This window comes from Bufo gargarizans, chromosome 9, assembly GCF_014858855.1.
Source record: "Bufo gargarizans isolate SCDJY-AF-19 chromosome 9, ASM1485885v1, whole genome shotgun sequence".
Taxonomy (NCBI): Eukaryota; Metazoa; Chordata; class Amphibia; order Anura; family Bufonidae; genus Bufo; species Bufo gargarizans.
This window is the reverse complement of record NC_058088.1, coordinates 141,962,161-141,983,412: the sequence shown is the minus strand read 5'-3', so window position 1 is coordinate 141,983,412 and position 21,252 is coordinate 141,962,161. Positions and strand designations below refer to the sequence as shown.

The 21,252-nt window shown below is 45.8% G+C and overlaps 1 protein-coding gene across 6 annotated transcripts in view; it reads right to left on the bottom strand.

Annotated features, from left to right (window-relative positions):
• The window catches only part of LOC122946008 (H(+)/Cl(-) exchange transporter 5), a 174,931-nt gene that overhangs the window by 55,744 nt on the left and 97,935 nt on the right, over positions 1-21,252 (bottom strand). For all 6 annotated transcript variants that reach the window (XM_044305282.1, XM_044305281.1, XM_044305284.1 and 3 more), the window contains one exon: positions 6,069-6,191. In XM_044305282.1, the coding sequence (XP_044161217.1) occupies positions 6,069-6,191 (123 nt within the window). The remainder of the gene's footprint in view (positions 1-6,068; positions 6,192-21,252) is intronic.

The following is a 21,252-nucleotide window of genomic DNA, read 5'->3' as shown; positions in this document are numbered from 1 at the left end:
AAAAGAAGGATGCACAGGTGCAGAAGAACCTTGTGACCCAACAGGACCAGGAGAGACCCTAGCATGAAATGGTTCCCAAAAAAAAAAGGGAGACCGTAAAGATCCCAAGGACAGGTGCCTGCAAGGCCTGCAAGAAGGACCAAGAGAACACCCAGCTCCACCCAAGGTGGGAAAAAAATAAAGCGCTAGAGGATAAGCGACAGGACCAGATGTCCTGCGCGAGAGGTTGACAAGAGTGCACTGGAGAGCCAGAGGAAGGATCTAGAAGAACCAGGGCTTACCCTGAGGAAACAGGAGAGTAGCATAGCAACGTCTGTTGGTAACGACCTAGCGCTCTGCATATGGAAGGACATAAGTTGGAAACAACCTAACGCTCTGCATATATAAGTAATCTCCAGGAGGAGAAGCCCTAAGAGGACAGACCCAACAAGACAAAATAGACTATGAGGGTGCCTGGCAGCAGATAAAATGCCTGGAAAAAGGACGGAAGCAGTCCTCAACCAAAGACTAAAACTTTAAGTTGTCTCAGACAAAAACACGGCCTGTTCGAGGCCAACCACATGTAAGGGCCAGGGTAGAGAGGAAACAAAGAAATCATAACAAAGACTCACAAAGGAAGGGAGCAAGCTTCCTTTCACAGCAAGGAGGGGGGGGGGGGAGAAACACCCAAGATAAGGTGGAAACCTCTTCCTGCCAGAGAAAACAGCCAACCCCCGGAGGAGGGGGGTCTGGGGTAACGGTCAGGAGAAAAGACCTGCTTCCCATACAGAGGAGGAGAGGAACAAGCCTCTGAAAGACCTAATATCGCCGTGAAATGCAAGACCAGGGTAATCCCTAGCTACATAAAGTCACAGGGGAAAAAAGGAACCATTTGCAGGCCCTGGTAATACAAGCAGAGATCCACTAGTGTGAGAGCAGATGAGGAAGGATGTGCTGTTGGTAGGTTTTGTAATATGAAACAGGTAGTCCATCTGGGCCTGGACTTTTGCCGTGGGGGGATTGTTTCAAAGCAGTGGTTAGTTCTTCTAGTGTGAATGGGGAAGCTAATCTTAGTTTTTGGTTCATTGAGATGGTTGGTAAGGTAAGTGAATCCAAGAATGATGAGAGGAGAGATGAATGGACCTCTGGAGTAAGCGTTGGAGGTAGGTTGTATTAAGATTCATAGAATGTACAAAATTGGGTACCTATTATTTTAGAGGAATATAGAGGGGTTCCTTGAGGGGATTCTATTTGATGAATATAGTTCATTGATCTTCTGTTTCTTACCCATCTCCATGTGCGAAGAATTTGTGCTGTAAATTTAAGAAGTACTTAGCTGTGGAGTTTGTATCTTTTTACATAGGGAATCAAGTTTTTATTTATTTCTTTAAAAAAGCACCAAGGGTTATGAAAGGTCCATTGATATAGGGTTTATGGGCGTCCCAAAGGGATTGATCTGATATCTCTGTCTGTTTATTTAGGGAGAAATATTCCTTGAGGAGATCAGAAATCTTTTCTCTAACAATCTGGTTACCTAATAGGGATTCATTTAAACGCCATTTTAATTTGCTCAGGTTGGGTATGGGAGCAGAAATCGAGAGGAAGACAGGGGCATGGTCAGATAGGTGAATGGAGCCTATTTGGGACCCGTGACAGAGCTGGAGATGTTCCTTGGAGGCAACCAAATAATCCAAGCGGTGGTAAGTATCATGCATGTGGGAGTAAAAGGTGTAGTCAACTGTGTTGGGGTTTAATGTGCACCACGTGTCAATAAGGTGCAGATTCCAAAAGCCCTCTCTTATGGATCGTAGGGTTCTAATTGCCAGGGCCAATTTTCAGGCCGAAGAGTCGAGCTGTGGGTTTAAAGTAGCATTCAGGTCACCTCCTACAATCAGGCCCTCAGCAAGGGTCTCAATAAGAGGGAAAATTTTGGAAAACCAGGTGGAGTGTCTAGAGTTGGGGGCATAAAGATTAATTACGGTATATGTTTGGGGGCCCAAAAAACCCATAACCAATAAATATTTCCCCTCTGGATCTTGCAAGTGGGAGATGTATTTAAAAGGGACCTTCCTCTGGAACCCAATACTCACCCCCCCAGAGGCAGATCCACAGTGATACCACTGGGAATAGTGGGCGAAAGATAGGTTGGGATAGTGATTGAATTTAAAATGTGTTTCCTGGAGGAGTAGGACACTGTCTCGAGATTTGCGCAGCAATGTGAAGACTTGACACCTGTTAGAAGGGGAGTTAAAGCCCCTGACATTGTAGGACGTAAATGATAGATCAGCCATAATGTCTGAAGTAGAGGCGATTACCTTGCTGAAGCCTGGTCTCTGCCTAGGTAAATGCATCTTGAGTGAATATACTTTGAAGAGTCTGGTTGGGCGAGATGGACGTCAGAGGGGCCCTCAGTGTATCTAAGTTCATTGGAATGGATAAGACATGTACCTTAAATAAAAAGTAAACAAAAGAACATACAACAAGGGTATAAACTACTGTGTAACAATACCCACTGAAATGGGTTGCTCTAGTAGTTAAAGTGAGGGTCGCAAGGGGTGAAATGGTTAATCAACCTTATTGTGATCCTCTTAGCACTAGACAAAGACCTCTAAGATGAAGCATTTAGACAGACGAGTAGTAAGTCATAGGGGGTAGGGGGTAGATCAGGTATAGCAGGAGAGGGTGAGGTGGGGGTAGGTTGATATCCATAGTAACTAACTGACAATGTAAAAGAGAGATAAAGTGAATGGGGGAGGTAAGTCAGAAGGAAAGATAAGGGAAGAGGCTTATAGGATGTCAAGATGAATCAGATGAGTAGGTTGCAATACTCGAACCAGTCTCTACGGGGTCAGCTGTGTGTTCCTCTGCTTGAAACCGTGGGACTTCGGGGTGTGTGGGGGTTCAAAGGGTGAGATCTTCGGTAGGTCTGGCAGCTCTGTTGAATCTTGATATAGCTCTCAATTTTCGACTTCTAGCGGAACTATTTGTAGATGATCGTAAGCTCCAATTAAGTCAGCAAATGTGGTGATGGTAAGGCGGCGTCCCTAATGGAAGAACGATAATCCAAATGGGAAAGTCCATCTATATGGTATCTTTTTGGCCCTGAGCCAGTCGGTCAAAGGCTTCAGGGTCCTGCGCTTCTTAAGTGTTGAAGATGCCAAATCTTGGTAGATCAAGATGGAGGCTTCCTCGTATGTCAGGTCTTCATGGTTCCTAGCAGCCTCCAAAACCGCAGTTTTGACTTGAAAGTTAAGGAACCCGCAGATTACGTCTCTGGGCGGTTCAGACGTTTTGGCTTTAGGTCTCAGTGCTCTGTGAGCACGTTCGATGGTGATATCCGTCTGGTAATCTGGTCCCAGAATGGAGCAGCAAATCGCGATCACAGCCCCAGGGATGTCAGCCGCGAGGACAGTTTCGGGTATTCCCCTGAATCACAGGTTGTTCCTGCGCCCTCTGTTTTCTTGGTCCTCCAAGGCATTATGGAGGTCGTTGAGGTAAGTGCAGCATTTCTGTAAGGAGGATGCAGTAGCTGTTTGATGGTCTAGTACTGCGGCTTGGAACATTTCTAGAGCTACAACCCGGTCCCCTATTTGACGCACATCATGGCGGAGGGCTGTGAGTTCGCTTAAGATCGGCTCCATGGCTTTACTAAGTGACTGCTTTAGGAAGCGGCAAGTGATCGGAAGTGCCGTCTTACAGTGAGTCCTCTGCATCACTCTCTCCCTCAGAGAAGTCTGAGGAGCACTCGCTCACCTTGTGAGATGGAGTCGGCGCCATCTTGGTTTCTTGAGCAGCAACAGTGGTGGCAGCATTTTTTATGAATTTATCCATGTCTCCACTATTATTCGGAGGCTTTCTGGCATTAGGGTTGTCTCCGGATTTGGGGTGTCAGATCTTGACCATTCTTTCGTCTGTTAGCTTGTTTAGGCTGGTGCTTTACAGGAGATCTCCTGACTATATTACCATCACAGTTCCGTTCCGTCGTCGGGGCTCTATGCCGGAAGAATCCTGATCAGGATTATCTGAATGGAGTGAAATCCGTTCAGGATGCATCAGGATGTCTTCAGTTCCGGAACGGAACGTTTTTTGGCCGGAGAAAATACCGCAGCATGCTGTGCTTTTTGCTCCGGCCCAAAAAACTGAAGACTTGCTGCAAGGCCGGATCCGGAATGAATGCCCATTGAAAGGCATTGATCCGGATCCGGCCTTAAGCTAAACGTTGTTTCGGCGCATTGCCGGATCCGACGTTTAGCTTTTTTTAGAGTGGTTACCATGGCTGCCAGGACGCTAAAGTCCTGGCAGCCATAGTAAAGTGTAGCGGGGGAGCAGCATACTTACCATCCGTGCAGCTCCCGGGGCGCTCCAGAGTGACGTCAGGGCGCCCCAGGCGCATGGATGACGTGATCGCATGGCACATCATCTATGCGCATGGGGCGCTCTGACGTCACTCTGGAGCGGCCCGGGAGCCGCACGGATGGTAAGTATACCGCTCCCCCGCTCCTACTATGGCAACCAGGACTTTAATAGCGTCCTGGGTGCCATAGTAACACTGAAAGCATTTTGAAGACGGATCCGTCTTCAAATGCTTTCAGTACACTTGCGTTTTTCCGGATCCGGCGTGTAATTCCGGCAAGTGGAGTACACGCCGGATCCGGACAACGCAAGTGTGAAAGAGGCCTTACATAGTACTGTACCATAAACTATAGATGAATCAAATGATACCTGTACCCTTTTGTTTTGATGTTCACCAAAGGAAAAGCAACAGGCTGGGGAGGGGTTATGTAAGAAGAAGGATAAGCAGCCTGGAACCTTAAAGTCTGAAAACCGCCCCCTGGGCACTAGTGATCCCTCATTTACATATGAGTAAAACTGCGTTTTTCCCTTTGGTAAACAACAAAACAAAAGGAGACAGGTACCATTTGATTTGTCTATAGTTCTGCTACAGTACTATGTAAGCAGTGTATAATGGCATACTGTGGCGACAGACTCCCTTTAAAGTACAAGACCAATGAACAAAAGGTAACCCTACTGTATGTAGTAAGTAGTAGTCCAAACTGTATTATCACTATCTATGGCTGTGTAAAGCTGGGGATTTGGAGCAGAAAGGTGATGTCAGTTTAAAAAGTAAATAAAACATACACAGTATCTATATCTGAACACCATTTCATAATTTACATATAGCGGAAGTCTGCGGTTATACCTGGTTGACTCAATCTCTGCATAGAACTTGTACTTAGGATCTGCTTTCTAGAAAGTTTAGTCTTTACAAAAAGCAATGCACAGTATTAGAAAGCATGCTAATGGTTTTCAAGCAGAAGAGGTTTGAATGCAGCCCTGGAGCTGTAATACAGACTGCTTCTGCACAAGTAATGCAATATATTTACAAAGCCACTCAAATTGAAAGTAAATTAAATCAATCCATAAATAATGAAAGATGGAGATATTAGTGGTATCAGCCTAAAATTCCTAGACATGATGAATAAACGAAAGAAAGTGTACTAAGGCTACTTTCACACTACCGTTCGTCAGTCCGCTCGTGAGCTCTGTTTGAAGGAGCTCACGAGCGGACCCGAACGCAGCCGTCCAGCCCTGATGCAGTCTGAATGGAGCGGATCCGCTCAGACTGCATCAGTCTGGTGGCGTTCAGCCTCCGCTCCGCTCGCCTCCGCACGGCCAGGCGGACAGCTGAACGCTGCTTGCAGCGTTCAGCTGTCCGCCTGGCCGTGCGGATCCGTCCAGACTTACAATGTAAGTCAATGGGAACGGATCCGCTTGAAGATGACACCATATGGCTCAATCTTCAAGCGGATCCGTCCCCCATTGACTTTACATTGAAAGTCTGAACGGATCCACTCAGGCTACTTTCGCACTTAGAAATTTTTCTAAGTTATTAATACAGACGGATCCGTACTGAACGGAGCCTCCGTCTGCATTAATATGATCGGATCCGTTCAGAACGGATCCGATCAAGCGCAAGTGTGAAAGTAGCCTAACGAAATCCAATAATACATACTAAAAGTACCAATGACACCTGTAATCATTGTGTAAACTGAATCATCTCATACAATGAATGCAAGATAACTTCTTACCTCAGGGATTCCTGAGCCACAGGCATATGGGGCAAAGTTTCGAACTAGCAAGACCGCAAGGAGAGAGAAAAGTAGCGCCCATAGAATATACATGATGTAATCCAGTATGTATGGAAAAGCTCCCTGCAAACAGAGAATGTCACACTTAGAGTCCATTCACACATCCGCAACTGTTTTGCGGTCCGCAAACTGCAGATACGCAAAACACGGACACCGGCCATGTGTGTTCCTCATTTTGCGGACCGCACATGGCCGGCACTATGATAGAAATGCCTTTTCTTGTTAATGGCTGTGGACAAGAATAGGACAAGTTCTATTTTGCAGGGCCACGAAATGGAAGTGCGGATGCAGACAGCACACTGTGTGCTGTCCGCATCTTTTGTGGCCCCATTGAAAATGAATGGGTCCGCACCCATTCAGCAAAATTGCGGAACTGATGCGGACCCATTTTGCAGACGTGTGAATGGACCCTTAGAGAAATATCAGATAAGTGACAATATACAAGATAAAATAATCTTTATTAAAACCCAACTCCCAAAGAACATGCCAGGCAGCATCTTTGAACACAAGGATTACAGACGAAAACAGAAAGGTTACCACTATGCATACAAACATGATACAATGACAGGACTATTTGCAGCAAAAGGACTTTACAACAAGTTTACTAAATGCTGCTTTGTTCAACTCAAGTCAAAGCTCTTCACCTTCCAGCTCATTGTATTAGACATATTAGGTATGTGAATCTAAGAAAAGGCAAATTTGTCGTAGGATACAGCTATATGTTCCCTTGGCTCTCCATCTTAAGTGCTAGTAAGCGAAAACTCCTAGTAGTGGCAAAATTGTATTACGTGTATTAGATGTGGCCAGAGTCTTTAAAGGGAACCTGTCACCTGGATTTTGGGTATAGAGCTGTGGACATGGGTAGCTAGATGGCCGCTAGCACATCCGCAATACCCAGTCCCCATAGCTCTGTGTGCTTTTATTGTGTAAAAATACTGATTTGATACATATGCAAATTAACCTGAGATGAGTCCTGTACCTGACTCATCTCACATACAGGACTCATCTCAGGTTAATTTGCATATGCATCAATTTTTATTTTATTTTTTTACACATTAAAAGCACACAGAGCTATGGGGACTGGGTATTGCGGATGTGCTAGCGGCCATCTAGCAACCTATGCCATCAGCTCTAACCCCAAACACACCTCCAGGCTGTGTAAGGGCTATTTGACCATGAAGGAGAGTGATGGGGTGCTGCGCCAGATGACCTGGCCTCCACAGTCACCGGACCTGAACCCAATCGAGATGGTTTGGGGTGAGCTGGACCGCAGAGTGAAGGCGAAAGGGCCAACAAGTGCTAAGCATCTCTGGGAACTCCTTCAAGACTGTTGTAAGACCATTTCAGGTGACTACCTCTTGAAGCTCATCAAGAGAATGCCAAGAGTCTGCAAAGCAGTAATCAAAGCAAAAGGTGGCTACTTTGAAGAACCTAGAATTTTACATTTTCAGTTGTTTCACACTTTTTTGTTATGTATATAATTCCACATGTGTTAATTCATAGTTTTGATGCCTTCAGTGAGAATCTACAATTTTCATAGTCATAAAAATAAAGAAAACTCTTTGAATGAGAAGGTGTGTCCAAACTTTTGGTCTGTACTGTATGTACTGATTTGATGTGTCAGACTGTGGGTACCAGAAACCTATCAGCCTGCCCTTAACTGAATGTAGCCCCTTGTGGATTTTGGGCAGACTATAGAAGCAGGCTGGATGAGGAATGCTGGGTAGGATGGCCTGATATTCTACCTTGGTGAGCAGGTTAAGTGTCAATGCAGGTGTAAGGATGTTTTTTTACCTCAATCAGATACTCATCAGTAGGGTTACCAGAAAACACCCCATAGCATTTTCTATCTTTAAGAATATCAAGGCAGGCCAGCAGCCGGCATGTGAGCACGCATCTGTGAGTAGCTCCGCTAACCCTCGATAATCCTCCACCATCCTGTCAAACTGCCGACTCCGGGCTCAGAGTGGACTGTGTGTAAGAGACGGAGGAGACCCCGCACACCGAATATGGGGCCCAGTAAAGCTCAATCGACTGCAGAGAGGCTCAAAGAGTTCGCCAGGCCTGAGGCCCAGAGCGGGGCCGCGACCGCGACTCCCACACGTGCGGCAGTTACCCGCGGGCAGGCTGCCCAACAGGCGGATGCAGAGGAAGGCGCGGAGCAGGAGTTCACCCTAATGGCAGCTTATGAGCAGTTGCTAACGGCGATTTCATCATGCCAAACCTCACTCACCGGGAAGCTGGAGGAGGTGAGAGTGGATGTGGGCCTGCTCCGCCATGACATGCAACAGCTTAGAGACCGGGTCAAGACCACTGAAGACCGTGTGTCTGCGCTGGAAGACCTGACCAGACCCATGGCTGGGCAGATGCAAGAGCTGGAGCGGGCTGTCGGGCAGTGGCAGCAGAAATGTGACGACCTGGAGAATAGGTCGCGCCGCAATAATGTGAGGATCCTAGGCCTACCAGAGAAAGCTGAAGGCAGAGATCCTGCGGCCTTCCTAGAGGCCTGGTTTAAAGAGCAGTTCCCTGGAGCACCCTTCTCTCCTGCTTACACCGTAGAGAGGGCACACCGTGTTCCAGCCAGGCAGCCCCCGCCAAGGGCCCCTCCTAGACCTCTTTTGGCGCGGCTGCTGAATTGGAGGGATCGGGACCTTCTCCTCAGCCAGGCCAGAAGCAAGCAAGACATCAGGCATGAAAATGCAAAGGTCTCCCTCTTTCCGGATTTCTCTGCAGACCGCCAGAAGAAGAGAGCCACATTTGTTGCAGTTAAACGCCGCCTACGGGAGCTCAACTTTCAATATTCAATGGCCTTCCCGGCTCGCCTCAGAGTCGTAGATGGCGATAAAACAGTGTTCTTCAATGATCCTCGCGAGGCAGAGGACTGGGCCTCAAGAAAGACCGCGCGGCCTGGACCGCGCTGAACCTCTGGCAGCTCGGTCGCAGCAAGTATTATACTGTTCTTATATGTTTGATTTCAGGGAGACTTGTTTCTGTTGTCCCTATTCATGACTGCACTTAAACTGAGGCTCAGCCTATAGCGGTCAACATATGTTCTGGACTGCAGTTCATGTTTATATATGGGATGCCACTTTAATATTGAATGTCTCCTTGTGTTCAGTGCCGGACGACATGTTGTCGTATCCAATCATCCTGCATCGTGATCGGCAGTTTAGCACTACCCTGCTGAACAGAGGGTAGGGGCACTACCTGTATGGTTATTCCACCTAGCTACACCATACGGGTCCCCGAGCCAAGAGCCACTAAGTTAGTTGGATCTGAATCCGACGCTATGTTTATACTGTTATTGTTCTGTGTTACGTTTGTGTGTGCGCAAGTTTATGAGCTTCAAGTATGGCCACCTTTTCATGCATTAGCAATAGGGGAGTACTCACCCCTCGCAATTCAATCGTCCACACTGCTGATGTATGCGATGTGGATGGGGGTATCTGTCATTGATTTAGTCCAGGAGACCCCATGGCCCCCTTGAGGGTGATGTTGTGGAATGTGAGGGGACTGGAAGACCCGAATAGGAGAATTGCGATCTTCTCTCAAATACGATCCTTTAATCCTCATATTCTGGGCCTTCAGGAGACCCACCTCACTCCGGAGACAGGGAATAGGCTGCAAAAGCCCTGGGTGCAGAGTTTATTCAATTCCTATGGGAGCTCTCACTCCAGAGGAGTGGCCCTTATGATCCATAAAAGTCTCAGGTGCGAGATTCATTATTCAGCTGTGGATGAGGGCGGACAGTATATATTTGTATATGCTCATATTAACTGTGTTCCCTATGTGATCGTCAATCTGTATAACTCTCCTCCGGCATCTTTATCTCTTTTGCAAGCAGTCGCGGGATTTGTAGCTGGTTACCCTAATGCCCGTCTCATATGTATGGGAGATTTTAATCAGGTAGTCAGTGAGGACTTAGACAGATTCAGTAGCAGAGCAGATAGGGGTGGGCAAAGAGGGAGCAGCACAGTTCTAGCCAGGATATCGCAGGAGATGGGATGGGTAGACATGTGGAGAGCCAGGAATCCGTTGACAAGGGAGTACTCTTGCTTTACACCTGCCAGGGGTGCCCTGTCTAGAATTGATTATCTGTTTGGCAATGTACAATGATACAGTGTACACTGATCTGGTAGACATTAGACATGGCCCGCAGGGCCCGTCCGATCACGCTCCATTGATGGCAGAGTTGGGTCAGGCCGATAGCGCTGGCGCTAAGATGCGCGTGCACCCTTTCTGGCTGTCCCTGTTTGGGTTAAACGACAGAATCCCCGATCAATTGAAGATGTTCTTTGATGCCCAGGGCGAGACTACTGATGCGCTCTTACTTTGGGAAACATTGAAAGCGTACCTTAGAGGATGCCTCAAATCCTCCATTTCTTACGTTAAGAGGGATTCACAACGTAAGGAGAATGACTTACATACCAGCTGTAAGGAGGCAGAGAGGGCGTTTACTGAGTCCCCCTCTGAAGAGCGCAGAGTGGAGTGGTTATCCAGAGGGAGAATGTACATGTTATACCTGGAGGAAAAGAGCAAAAGAAAGCTCTTTTTTCTTAAACAGCAAGCGTTTGAAACCGGCAATCAGACAGGGAAGCTTCTAGCGCAAATTGCACGCACTAATAATATGTCTCCCCCTGTGCTCAGGATACGGGAGGCTGATGGCCGCATTGTAGAGTCGGCACAAGACATATTGAAATGCTTTCAAAATTTTTACAGAGACCTGTACAAATCGGTGGCTTCTTATTCGGCATCAGAATTGGAATCCTACCTCGTTGAAGTGTCTCATCCTCGGCTAACAGGCCTGGATAAGGGTCTTATGGAGGAGGATATTACACTAGAGGAGGTGGAGAGGGCCATCCGGGATCTACCGACAGGGAAGGCACCAGGTCCAGATGGCATTCCGGTAGAGGTGTACTCTAAATATAGGGATAACTTAGCCCCTCAGTTACTGACCCTGTATCAAACGGCGCACTCCCGAGGTTCCTTGTCAGATTCCATGTATGATGCATCTATTGTTGTGATCTTGAAGCCTGGCAAGGACCCGTTGGACTGTGGATCTTATCGTCCAATTTCTCTTTTGAACTTGGACTATAAAATCCTGACCAGGATTATTGCTAATAGACTGAATAAGGTTATCACATCTATTATCCATCCCGATCAGTCGGGCTTCATGCCTGGGAGGTCCACGTCGGACAATATTAGAAGGGCTCAAGTAATTGCCCAGATGGGGGTAGCTAGGATGGAGAAGTGGGCTCTGGCCTCACTGGACACGGCCAAGGCCTTTGATTCACTGGAGTGGCCCTTTTTGACAGCGGTGCTGGGGAATTTTGGCTTCGGCCCCAAGTTCATCAAATGGATAGAACTGCTGTATAGAAAGCCCACTGCTAGCATCCAACTGAACGGGTCGCACTCTGACAGGTTTCCCTTATTCAGGGGTACGAGACAGGGGTGCCCGCTCTCGCCGCTGCTGTTTGCGATTGCCATAGAGCACTTGGCTATCAGATTCAGGCAGGACCAGGTGTATGTGGGAATCAGCGAGGGGGATAGGGAAGATAGGATTGGGTTGTATGCAGACGATCCGATTCTTTTTATGTCGGACCCGGAGGTATCTCTCTTGAGAGCTATTGAAATTATAGAGCGTTTTGGGCAATATTCCGGGCTGCACATAAATTGGGGTAAATCTGCCATCATGCCACTCTGGAATCATGATTGGCATAGCTGCCGGAACAATCTGCCTGTGGTCGATAGATTTAAATACCTAGGGGTGGTAATCACAAGGGAGCCTCAGCTCTCCTATGCCCTGAACATCGCGCCCTTGGAAACAATGTTCCAGGACAAGGTTAGAACATGGGAGGCCCTTCCTTTGTCGGTTATGGGCAGACTGAACCTAGTGAAGATGGTGCTGCTGCCCAAGGGTTTATACCTACTGTCCCATGCCTGCACGCCAGTCCCCAGGGGATTTTTTAAACGTATACACGCTATAATAGCCTCCTTTGTGTGGGGTAAATCTAGGAGGAAACTCTCACTGGCGGTACTACAGAGACCGAAGCTGCAGGGAGGAGCCTCCCTTCCAGACTTCTTCCTTTATTATATAGCGAGCCAGCTCAGGTTCCTGAGATATTGGGTTACTGACGCCTTAAAGCCGAACGCTGAGTGCTTTTTGCAGGGGTATCTGCAGATTCCAACGCTGTGGCCTGTTTTGGAGGGTTCTCGCCATATTACAAAGGGTCTTCTCCCAGTGCATAAGCTAGCTCACCAGGTATGGCAGGCATCCAAGTTGAATTCCTACAAGGATTTACCAAGTGAGGTCCCCGTCTGGGACAACTGCATGTTCCCACATCTGGTGCAGCTGGAGGGTGCAGCTGATTGGAAGAGGCATGGTATATCCTCTTTGTGCGACCTATATGAGAATGGGCAGCTTAGATCATTCTCCCAGATCCAGGATAGGTTTCAGGTACCCCGAACTCTCTTCTTCAGGTATCTTCAACTGAGACATGCGCTGCAGGCCCAATTTAGGAGAGATGATAGGAATATCTCTAAATATCCTACTATAGGAGTTTTGAAGTCGCAAGGCCCAAGAGGCATAGTTTCTGCGCTATATACCCATTTGCTGGACCGACGCTTGCTGGTGACCCCGATGGCTGTCGAGGAAAGATGGAGGCTGCAAATTCCTTCTTTATCTCCTGAGGAATGGAACGAGGCATTAATGGCCCCGACCCAAGTATCGCCCTCCATAAACAATAGGATGATTCAGCTTTATATCCTGCATCGTAGCTACCTCACACCCATTAGACTTCAGAAGATGGGCAGGATCAATCACTCCAGGTGCCATAGATGCGATGCTGTTGGGGCCGACTTTTGGCACATGATGTGGGATTGTGAGTACATACGTCGGTTCTGGGTCTCTGCCCTGGAGGTCCTCGCTACTATGGTTCCTGCGACACTGCCATTGTGCCCCAAGGCATGTGTTCTTGGAGTCATTGATGAGGAGGCGTGGTCGCACTATCACAAAATTTTCCTAGCAGAGACGTTATTTCTGGCCAGGAAGGCAATTGCCTTAAGATGGATGGGAGACTCGCCCCCCTCAAAGGGACAACGGCTCACTCTGGTGAACCATGCTGTCTCCATGGAGAATATCGTATATAAGCATAGGGGCTGCCCACAGAAATTTGATAAAGATTGGGGTGACTGGTGTGCCTCTCCTCTTACCTTGCACTCCCCACGTCTGCACTCGGCGGCCGACGGGTCGTTATGAGCTACGAGACAGCACTTAGGCATTTAACTACATTGCTCTAACTGATGTTAATGTTGAATTTTCTTTGCGCATGTTTTACCTACTCTGTGATAGATGTGTATAGGCGGGGTTTAACTCCTGCCCTCTCCTAGGTTCGTGACCTGACAAACTCTCAATGTCATTTGATTCTGCAATACTGTCTTCCTGGTATTATTGAGGAGCCCCTGCGTGGGCCGTATTATTGCTACACGTATGCCATACTTGTGTTATACTCTTTCAATAAACCGAGTTTAAAAAAAGAATATCAAGGCACATTTTGAGATACTGTTCATCTCCCATCACCGCAATATTGCCGCCCTTGTCTGTATCCCTCTCAAGTGATAGAAGGCCGTCCAATTCTTCCTTAGTTATGTTATTGTGACCTTTGAACCCTTCTAATTGTGATAATGCATCCACCACCAGTTAGAGAAAAACATCCATTGGGGTGGTGTCATTGACAGGAGGGTTCAAACGTGAGCGATTTTTTATCCTTCCCCAGGTATTCTTTCATTCTCATGCAAGAGATCAACCAAGTTCCTCACATCACCCAAGTCCCCAACATCTATGCCGAGTTCTGCACATTGGCGCCTATAACTATTCATGAAAAACTTCTTCCACTTCAATTTTCTGATGGATGTTAAGGTCCTTCACCCAACCAAACAGATCAAGTAAGTGGGAACAAGAGAGAGACCCTTTTTCAGGATACTTAATTCAGCTTCGGAGAGTACCCTGTCAGATAAATTTATAATTTGGAGGTCATCAGATGACCCACCCGTTGGTACGGGTGCTATGGGACACATCACTGAGGATCCTTCCTCTCCCTTAACAGGTAAGTAGAAATGGGAGGCTCTTGGCCTAAAAAAACCTCCCCTAGAAATTGTTCCCCTTCCTCTTCTCGATTTACCCCTTTGTTGGTGACCCCTTAGAGGCGGTAATCTAGGGTGCTGGGTAACACGTATAGGCTCAGTATCGGTTTCTCCTTCTAATCCCTTTGCAGGTTTGGCTTTATAATCAAAGAGGCGACCCTCCCTGAAATCAGTGATGTCTGATTTCTGAGATACTGTGGAATGCTTTCTTTCCTTCAATTGTGCGGTATACTTATGTATTGCCTGCTCTAGTGCCTGTTCTTTGCGAACAAACTCTGCCTGGGTAAAGAATTTCTGCACAGCTTCAATTTGCCCCTGAAGGGCAGTTGTACTTTTATCATAGAGGGATTTCTCCTCCTCTAGTAATAAGCCCATAAGAAGAAGGCAGGACTCAATAGATTCCATCTCCCACTTAATAAACTCAGGAGATCTCAACCGTGAATCCAGCCCCGAATGTTTTTTTGTAGGCAGGTGTTAGATTTTTAAGAGCCCCATTTAGAGTCACTGTAGGGCCTAAAGTAGATAATTGGGCCTCCGAGAACACTAACTTCGCTTCACTGTCCCATTGGTCTCTATTTATACCGCCAGCAAGAAACCCTGCCATCCCTCAAAGTAATTAAGAAAGAATGGATTCACAGAACAATAAAGGCAATATACGCCTCTTTACTAACTAATGGTATTACAGTGAGGAGAGGCGTCATTTTGCATCATTCTGGAGATGCTTGCTCCATGTGCGACCATCTCCTAGCGGAGAAGGATCACATCGCTTATGCCTGTTTCATCTGATTTAGGGCTCATTCAGACGGCCGTATGCTATCCGCAAAAATGCGGATCCGTTTTTTTGCGGATTAGATGCTGACCTATTCACTTCTATGGGGCCCTTTTCTATTCCAAGGATCCGCAAAATAAATGAAACATGTCCTATACTTGTCCGTGAAAATCAGGACATGGCCCTATTGAAGTCTATGGGTCAACAAAAATACTGAATGCTATCCGTTTTTTTGCGGATCCGCAAAAAAACGGATAGCATTCAGTATTTTTGCGGACAGCATACGGCCGTCTGAATGAGCCCTTAATCACGTTATTATGAGCAGTTTATATTTCCCCTTCAGCATTGTGCCGAGCTGCTGATTGCAACTGGGTATCATAAATGTAATTATTGGATTCTGTTACTGCCTGCCGTCATCTAGCCCCGTTTGTACATATTTGAATATATTTGTACATGTATACATGGTTTCCATTGTAGGGTTGTAATGCCAACATTGTATCTTAATTTTAATACAGCGTTGCTCTATGCAATATATATAGTTTGTTGCCAAGTTTTATTTTGATCTATATCTGCTTTACCATTTTTCACTTATGGCTTACACTTAGCTGTGTCCCCTTCCCTATTGATCTGCTTCTGTTCAGGACTCTCTGCCTTCGATATCCCCCTTGAACCTGATTTATGGGATGAGTGAGCGAGCGACCTATCATGTCAGACTAGTGTGAGCCGGGGAGCTGACGTGCGGCTGTGTCCACCTCCCCATGTTTGCATTGGTCAGGCGTCGTCTTCACCTCCCAGGAGGCGTGTTCGTCCCCCATTTAAACCAGCACTTCAGGCGGCCGCTTCACAGCCCCCCTAGCACCAGACTCGCTGCCCCACACCACCAGTGTGGCAGTGTTCTTTCCCATCATTCTCCACGTGCATGTGCTCCTGATGAATCCTATATGAAACGCGTCGAGCAAAACCAATGACGCCATGTTGGGCAGACTAGATAGGCCAAATGGTTCTTATCTGCCGACACATTCTATGTTTTTATGTGTGGGAATTTTAGCTAGTTTGTGCTAGGCAGTTAGGGTTGGGGTGATAAGTTCCCTGGTTAGTTACAGCTCTGCATTGGCTGTTAATTCCAGTACTATGGTAATCTATTATTGGCAGAGCCCCCACAGTTTTATTTATCTCAGCTCAAGTGGGTCTCCTATCGCACCAAATACCCGTACATACAGCCTACCATCTTTATCTATGGGTCGTCCTGCACGGTCTCCTTTCTGACTGGATGATGCTTTTGCAGTCACCAACAGGAGAATACCTGGAATATTATAATTGTGCGGTGCACTCGATATCCGGTTTGGCTTTATGGTATATCAAGGCCTCTTAGGGTCAATAAATATTAAATATATATTTTAATAATACAGACTGTCACGTTGATACCCACGATTTTTATATTTTTTTTATTTAGGCATTTCTTTTTTACTATATGGAAAGGGGGGCGATTTACAAACCGGATTCCCAAAAAGTTGGGACACTATACAAATCGTGAATAAATACTGAATGCAATGATGTGGAGGTGCCAACTTCTAATATTTTATTCAGAATAGAACATAAATCACGGAACAAAAGTTTAAACTGAGAAAATGTACCATTTTAAAAGGGAAAAATATGTTGAATCAGAATTTCATGGTGTCAACAAATCCCAAAAAGTTGGGATAAGGCCATTTTCACCACTGTGTGGCATCTCCCCTTCTTCTTACAACACTCAACAGACGTCTGGGGACTGAGGAGACCAGTTTCTCAAGTTTAGAAATAGGAATGCTCTCCCATTCTTGTCTAATACAGGCCTCTAACTGTTCAATCGTCTTGGGCCTTCTTTGTTGCACCTTCCTCTTTATGATGCACCAACTGTTCTCTATAGGTGAAAGATCTGAACTGCAGACTGGCCATTTCAGTACCCGGATCCTTCTCCTACGCAGCCATGATGTTGTGATTGATGCAGAATGTGGTCACGCATTATCTTGTTGAAAAATGCAGGGTCTTCCCTGAAAGAGATGACGTCTGGATGGGAGCATATGTTGTTCTAGAACCTGAATATATTTTTCTGCATTTATGGTGCCTTTCCAGACATGCAAGCTGCCCATGCCACACGCACTCATGCAACCCCATACCATCAGAGATGCAGGCTTCTGAACTGAGTGTTGATAACAACTTGGGTTGTCCTCGTCCTCTTTGGTCCGGATGACATGGTATCCCAGAATTCCAAAAAGAACTTTGAATCGTGACTCGTCTGACCACAGAACAGTCTTCCATTTTGCCACACTCCATTTTAAATGATCCCTGGCCCAGTGAAAACGCCTGAGCTTGTGGATCTTGCTTAGAAATGGCTTCTTCTTTGCACTGTAGAGTTTCAGCTGGCAACGGCGGATGGCACGGTGGATTGTGTTCACTGACAATGGTTTCTGGAAGTATTCCTGAGCCCATTCTGTGATTTCCTTTACAGTAGCATTCCTGTTTGTGGTGCAGTGTCGTTTAAGGGCCCGGAGATCACGGGCATCCAGTATGGTTTTACGGCCTTGACCCTTACGCATAGAGATTGTTCCAGATTCTCTGAATCTTCGGATGATGTTATGCACAGTTGATGATGATAGAAGCAAAGACTTTGCAATTTTTCGCTGGGTAACACCTTTCTGATATTGCTCCACTATCTTTCTGCGCAACATTGTGGGAATTGGTGATCCTCTACCCATCTTGGCTTCTGAGAGACACTGCCACTCTGAGAAGCTCTTTTTATACCCAATCATGTTGCCAATTGACCAAATTAGTGTTAATTGGTCTTCCAGCTCTTAGTTATGCTCAAATTTACTTTTTCCAGCCTCTTATTGCTACTTGTCCCAACTTTTTGGGGATTTGTTGACACCGTTAAAATTTGAATCAGCGTATTTTTCCTTTAAAATGATACATTTAAACGTTTGATCTGTCATCTACGTTCTATTACAAATAAAATATTGACATTTGCCATCTCCACATCATTGCATTCAGTTTTTATTCACAATTTGTTTAGTGTCCCAACTTTTTTGGAATCCGGTTTGTATATTTTTAAGATTTTTATCAATTTTTTTTTTAAACTTTTTTGTAATGCGTTTGAAGCTTGTATTTGAGCTTACAAAGTACATTTTTTTTATTTTGAACAATCATGGATTTTTAAAATGCATTTATTACTGACTATTTCTCATTAGAATTGCAGCTGCAATGCCCTCAGACTCTTCAGCGAGGCTGAGCGCATTGAAACCAATTACCGCATCCTCATTGGCCTCAGAGGATGCCGGTAAGAAGCCCTGGGGTTTTTGACCCTTTAGATGACGTGATCTCACTTCGTCACAGCATCTAAAGGCTTTAACCGCCTCCGGACCGCCTAACGCAGGATCGCGGTCCGGAGGCGGTCGATTCATTCCTCCTAGATGCATCCGTGCGTCATCTCGCACACAGCCGGCACGCGCATTGCGGGCCGGCAAAAGTTAAAGGAGTATTTCGTCACCAGCCTGCCAGCCAATGATCATCGCTGGCAGGCTGGTGATTTTCAAAAAAACAAATCACAAGCCTGTTAACACATTATATTTATAAATATAATGTGTTAAATGGCTTCTGTGCTCCTCTGCTGGTCCTTTTCGTCGGTTGGTCCCAGCAGAGGAGCACAGATCACTGTAAGTACACAAGACACAACACACTTAGCCCCAGATCACCCCCCATAACCCCAATAAACCCCTTGATCATCCCTGTCAATGACTAGTGAAAGGGAAAAAAAGTGATCAGTGTAAACTGTCACTTTTTTTTTTTCCACTAGTATTGACTGTTAGGTTATAGGATAGTTTAGGCCCCTTTGTTAGGTAGTTGGCGTCAGTTAGCGCCCAGCCCACCGCACCGCAGTCACTGATTCGCTGATTAGCATATCGCTAATCAGCATTGGTACTTTTATAGTATCTGTAAGTGATCAGAACTGATCACAGTCAGATCCATAATAGTATTAGTGTCACCTTAGCTCGCCCTCCACCCAAAACGCAGTGTTTGCCCGATCAGGCCTGATCGGTCGCAGTCGTTGAGCCGTCTACACGAGCAACATTTCCCCAATGTCGTTGCTGGTACCTCAACCCAAGCACCACCCCGAAAAAGATGTCGTGTCTGTAGCAGGAGTGGAATAAGGCGTGACACCCGCTATTTCTGTCCTGACTGCCCTGACCACCCTGCCCTATGCTCAGGGGAGTGTTTTCGGAAGTACCACACACAGGTACACTATTAGCATAGGGATTGCGTCACAAAGGACAGGCACACAGGGCTCTTAGGGCCCTTTCACACAGAGCTGCTACAAACCTTTCCTTTCACCTGGGACAAAATGCATAATGTACTTCGCCACATCTCTGGGCGACTTGCGATTTGCACATTGTCCCATGGGGAGGAGAGGTTTGTCCTATAAAAAGGTTAAAAAAAAAAGCAAAAACAATAAATAAAATCACCGGTAAGCAAAAAAGTTAATGTTCTGTTCCAAAAGTTCAATAAAGTTTATAAAAGTTAATGTTCTGTTCATATGTTATTATAAAATTAATGTTAATAAATGTATTGCCTGTTTTTTTATTTTTTTTTTACCTTCTAGGTGGACCAACCGATGAACCCACTGCAGCCCTGATGTGCATTCTGACAGAAGAATTGCGCTGCTGTCAGATTACACAAAAGTCGGTGTATGTGGCGCTGCAAGACGAGATTTCTCCTCTGCAGTAAAAAAAAGATACGTTTGCCGAGGCTTATGAGCTGAGGAGGCGGCGGTGTTCATATGCTTTGGCAAACACTTTGTATATATAAAAAAAAAAAATTAAAAATCCTGGCAATGATTTATTCATCCACATCGATTGATGTGAATGGAGAAATCGGGTTTGCCAGGGCATACGAGCTGAGTGGGTTTGGATGTTGGGCGGAGCTCCTATGTTCTGGCAGAAGCCTTTCCCCTTCCTTTTTTTTGGGGGCAGAGATATTTTCATCCACATTGATCGATGCAAATGAAGAAATCTGTGCCGTTCATTTTTTCTTTCAGCCCCGAGGCTGAACGGAAAAAAAAAATCTCATTACCTGTATGCTCAATATAAGTAGAATAGCAGAAACTCCTAATGCTGGCCCATACATGTAATGATTGCGGAGACGCTCAAATGCCAGGGCAGTACAAATGACCCCATTTTGGAAAGAAAACACCCAAGGTATTCGCTGATGGGCATAGTGAGTTCATAGAAGTTTTTATTTTTTGTCACAAGTTAGCGGAAAATTATGATTTTTTTCTTTTCTTACAAAGTCTCATATTCTTGGGACAAAAAATAAAAAACTTCCATGAACTCACTATGCCCATCACGAAATACCTTGGGGTGTATTCTTTCCAAAATGGGGTCACATGTGGGGTATTTATACTGCCCTGGCATTTTAGGGGCCCTAAAGCGTGAGAAGAAGTCTGGAATCCAAATGTCTAAAAATGCCCTCCTAAAAGGAATATGCGCATCTAGGCTGCAAAAAAGTGTCACACATGTGGCATCGTTGTACTCAGGAGAAGTTGGGCAATGTGTTTTGGGGTGTCTTTTTACATATGCCCATGCTGGATGAGAGAAATATCTCTCTAAAAATGACAACTTTGCATAAAAAAAAAAAAGGGAAAAGTTGACTTTTAGAGAGATATTTCTCTCACCCAGCATGGGTATATGTAAAAATACACCGGCGATTACGGCGATACCACATGTGTGACACTTTTTTGCAGCCTAGGTGGGCAAAGGGGCCCAAATTCTAAAGTGCACCTTTAGGATTTCATGGGGCATTTTTTACACATTTGGATTTCAAACTACTCCTCACGCATTAAGGCCTCTAAAATGCCAGGGCAGTATAAATACCCCACAAGTGACCCCATTTTGGAAAGAAGACACCTCAAGGTATTTTGTGATGGGCATAGTGAGTTCATGGAAGTTTTTATTTTTTGTCACAAGTTAGTGGAATATGAGACTTTGTAAGAAAAAAAAAAAAAAATCATAATTTTCCACTAACTTGTGACAAAAAATAAAAACTTATATGAACTCACTATGCCCATCAGGGAATACCTTAGGGTGTCTACTTTCTGAAATGGGGTCATTTGTGGGGTGTTTCTACTGTCTGGGCACTGCAGAACCTCAGGAAACATGACAGGTGCTCAGAAAGTCAGAGCTG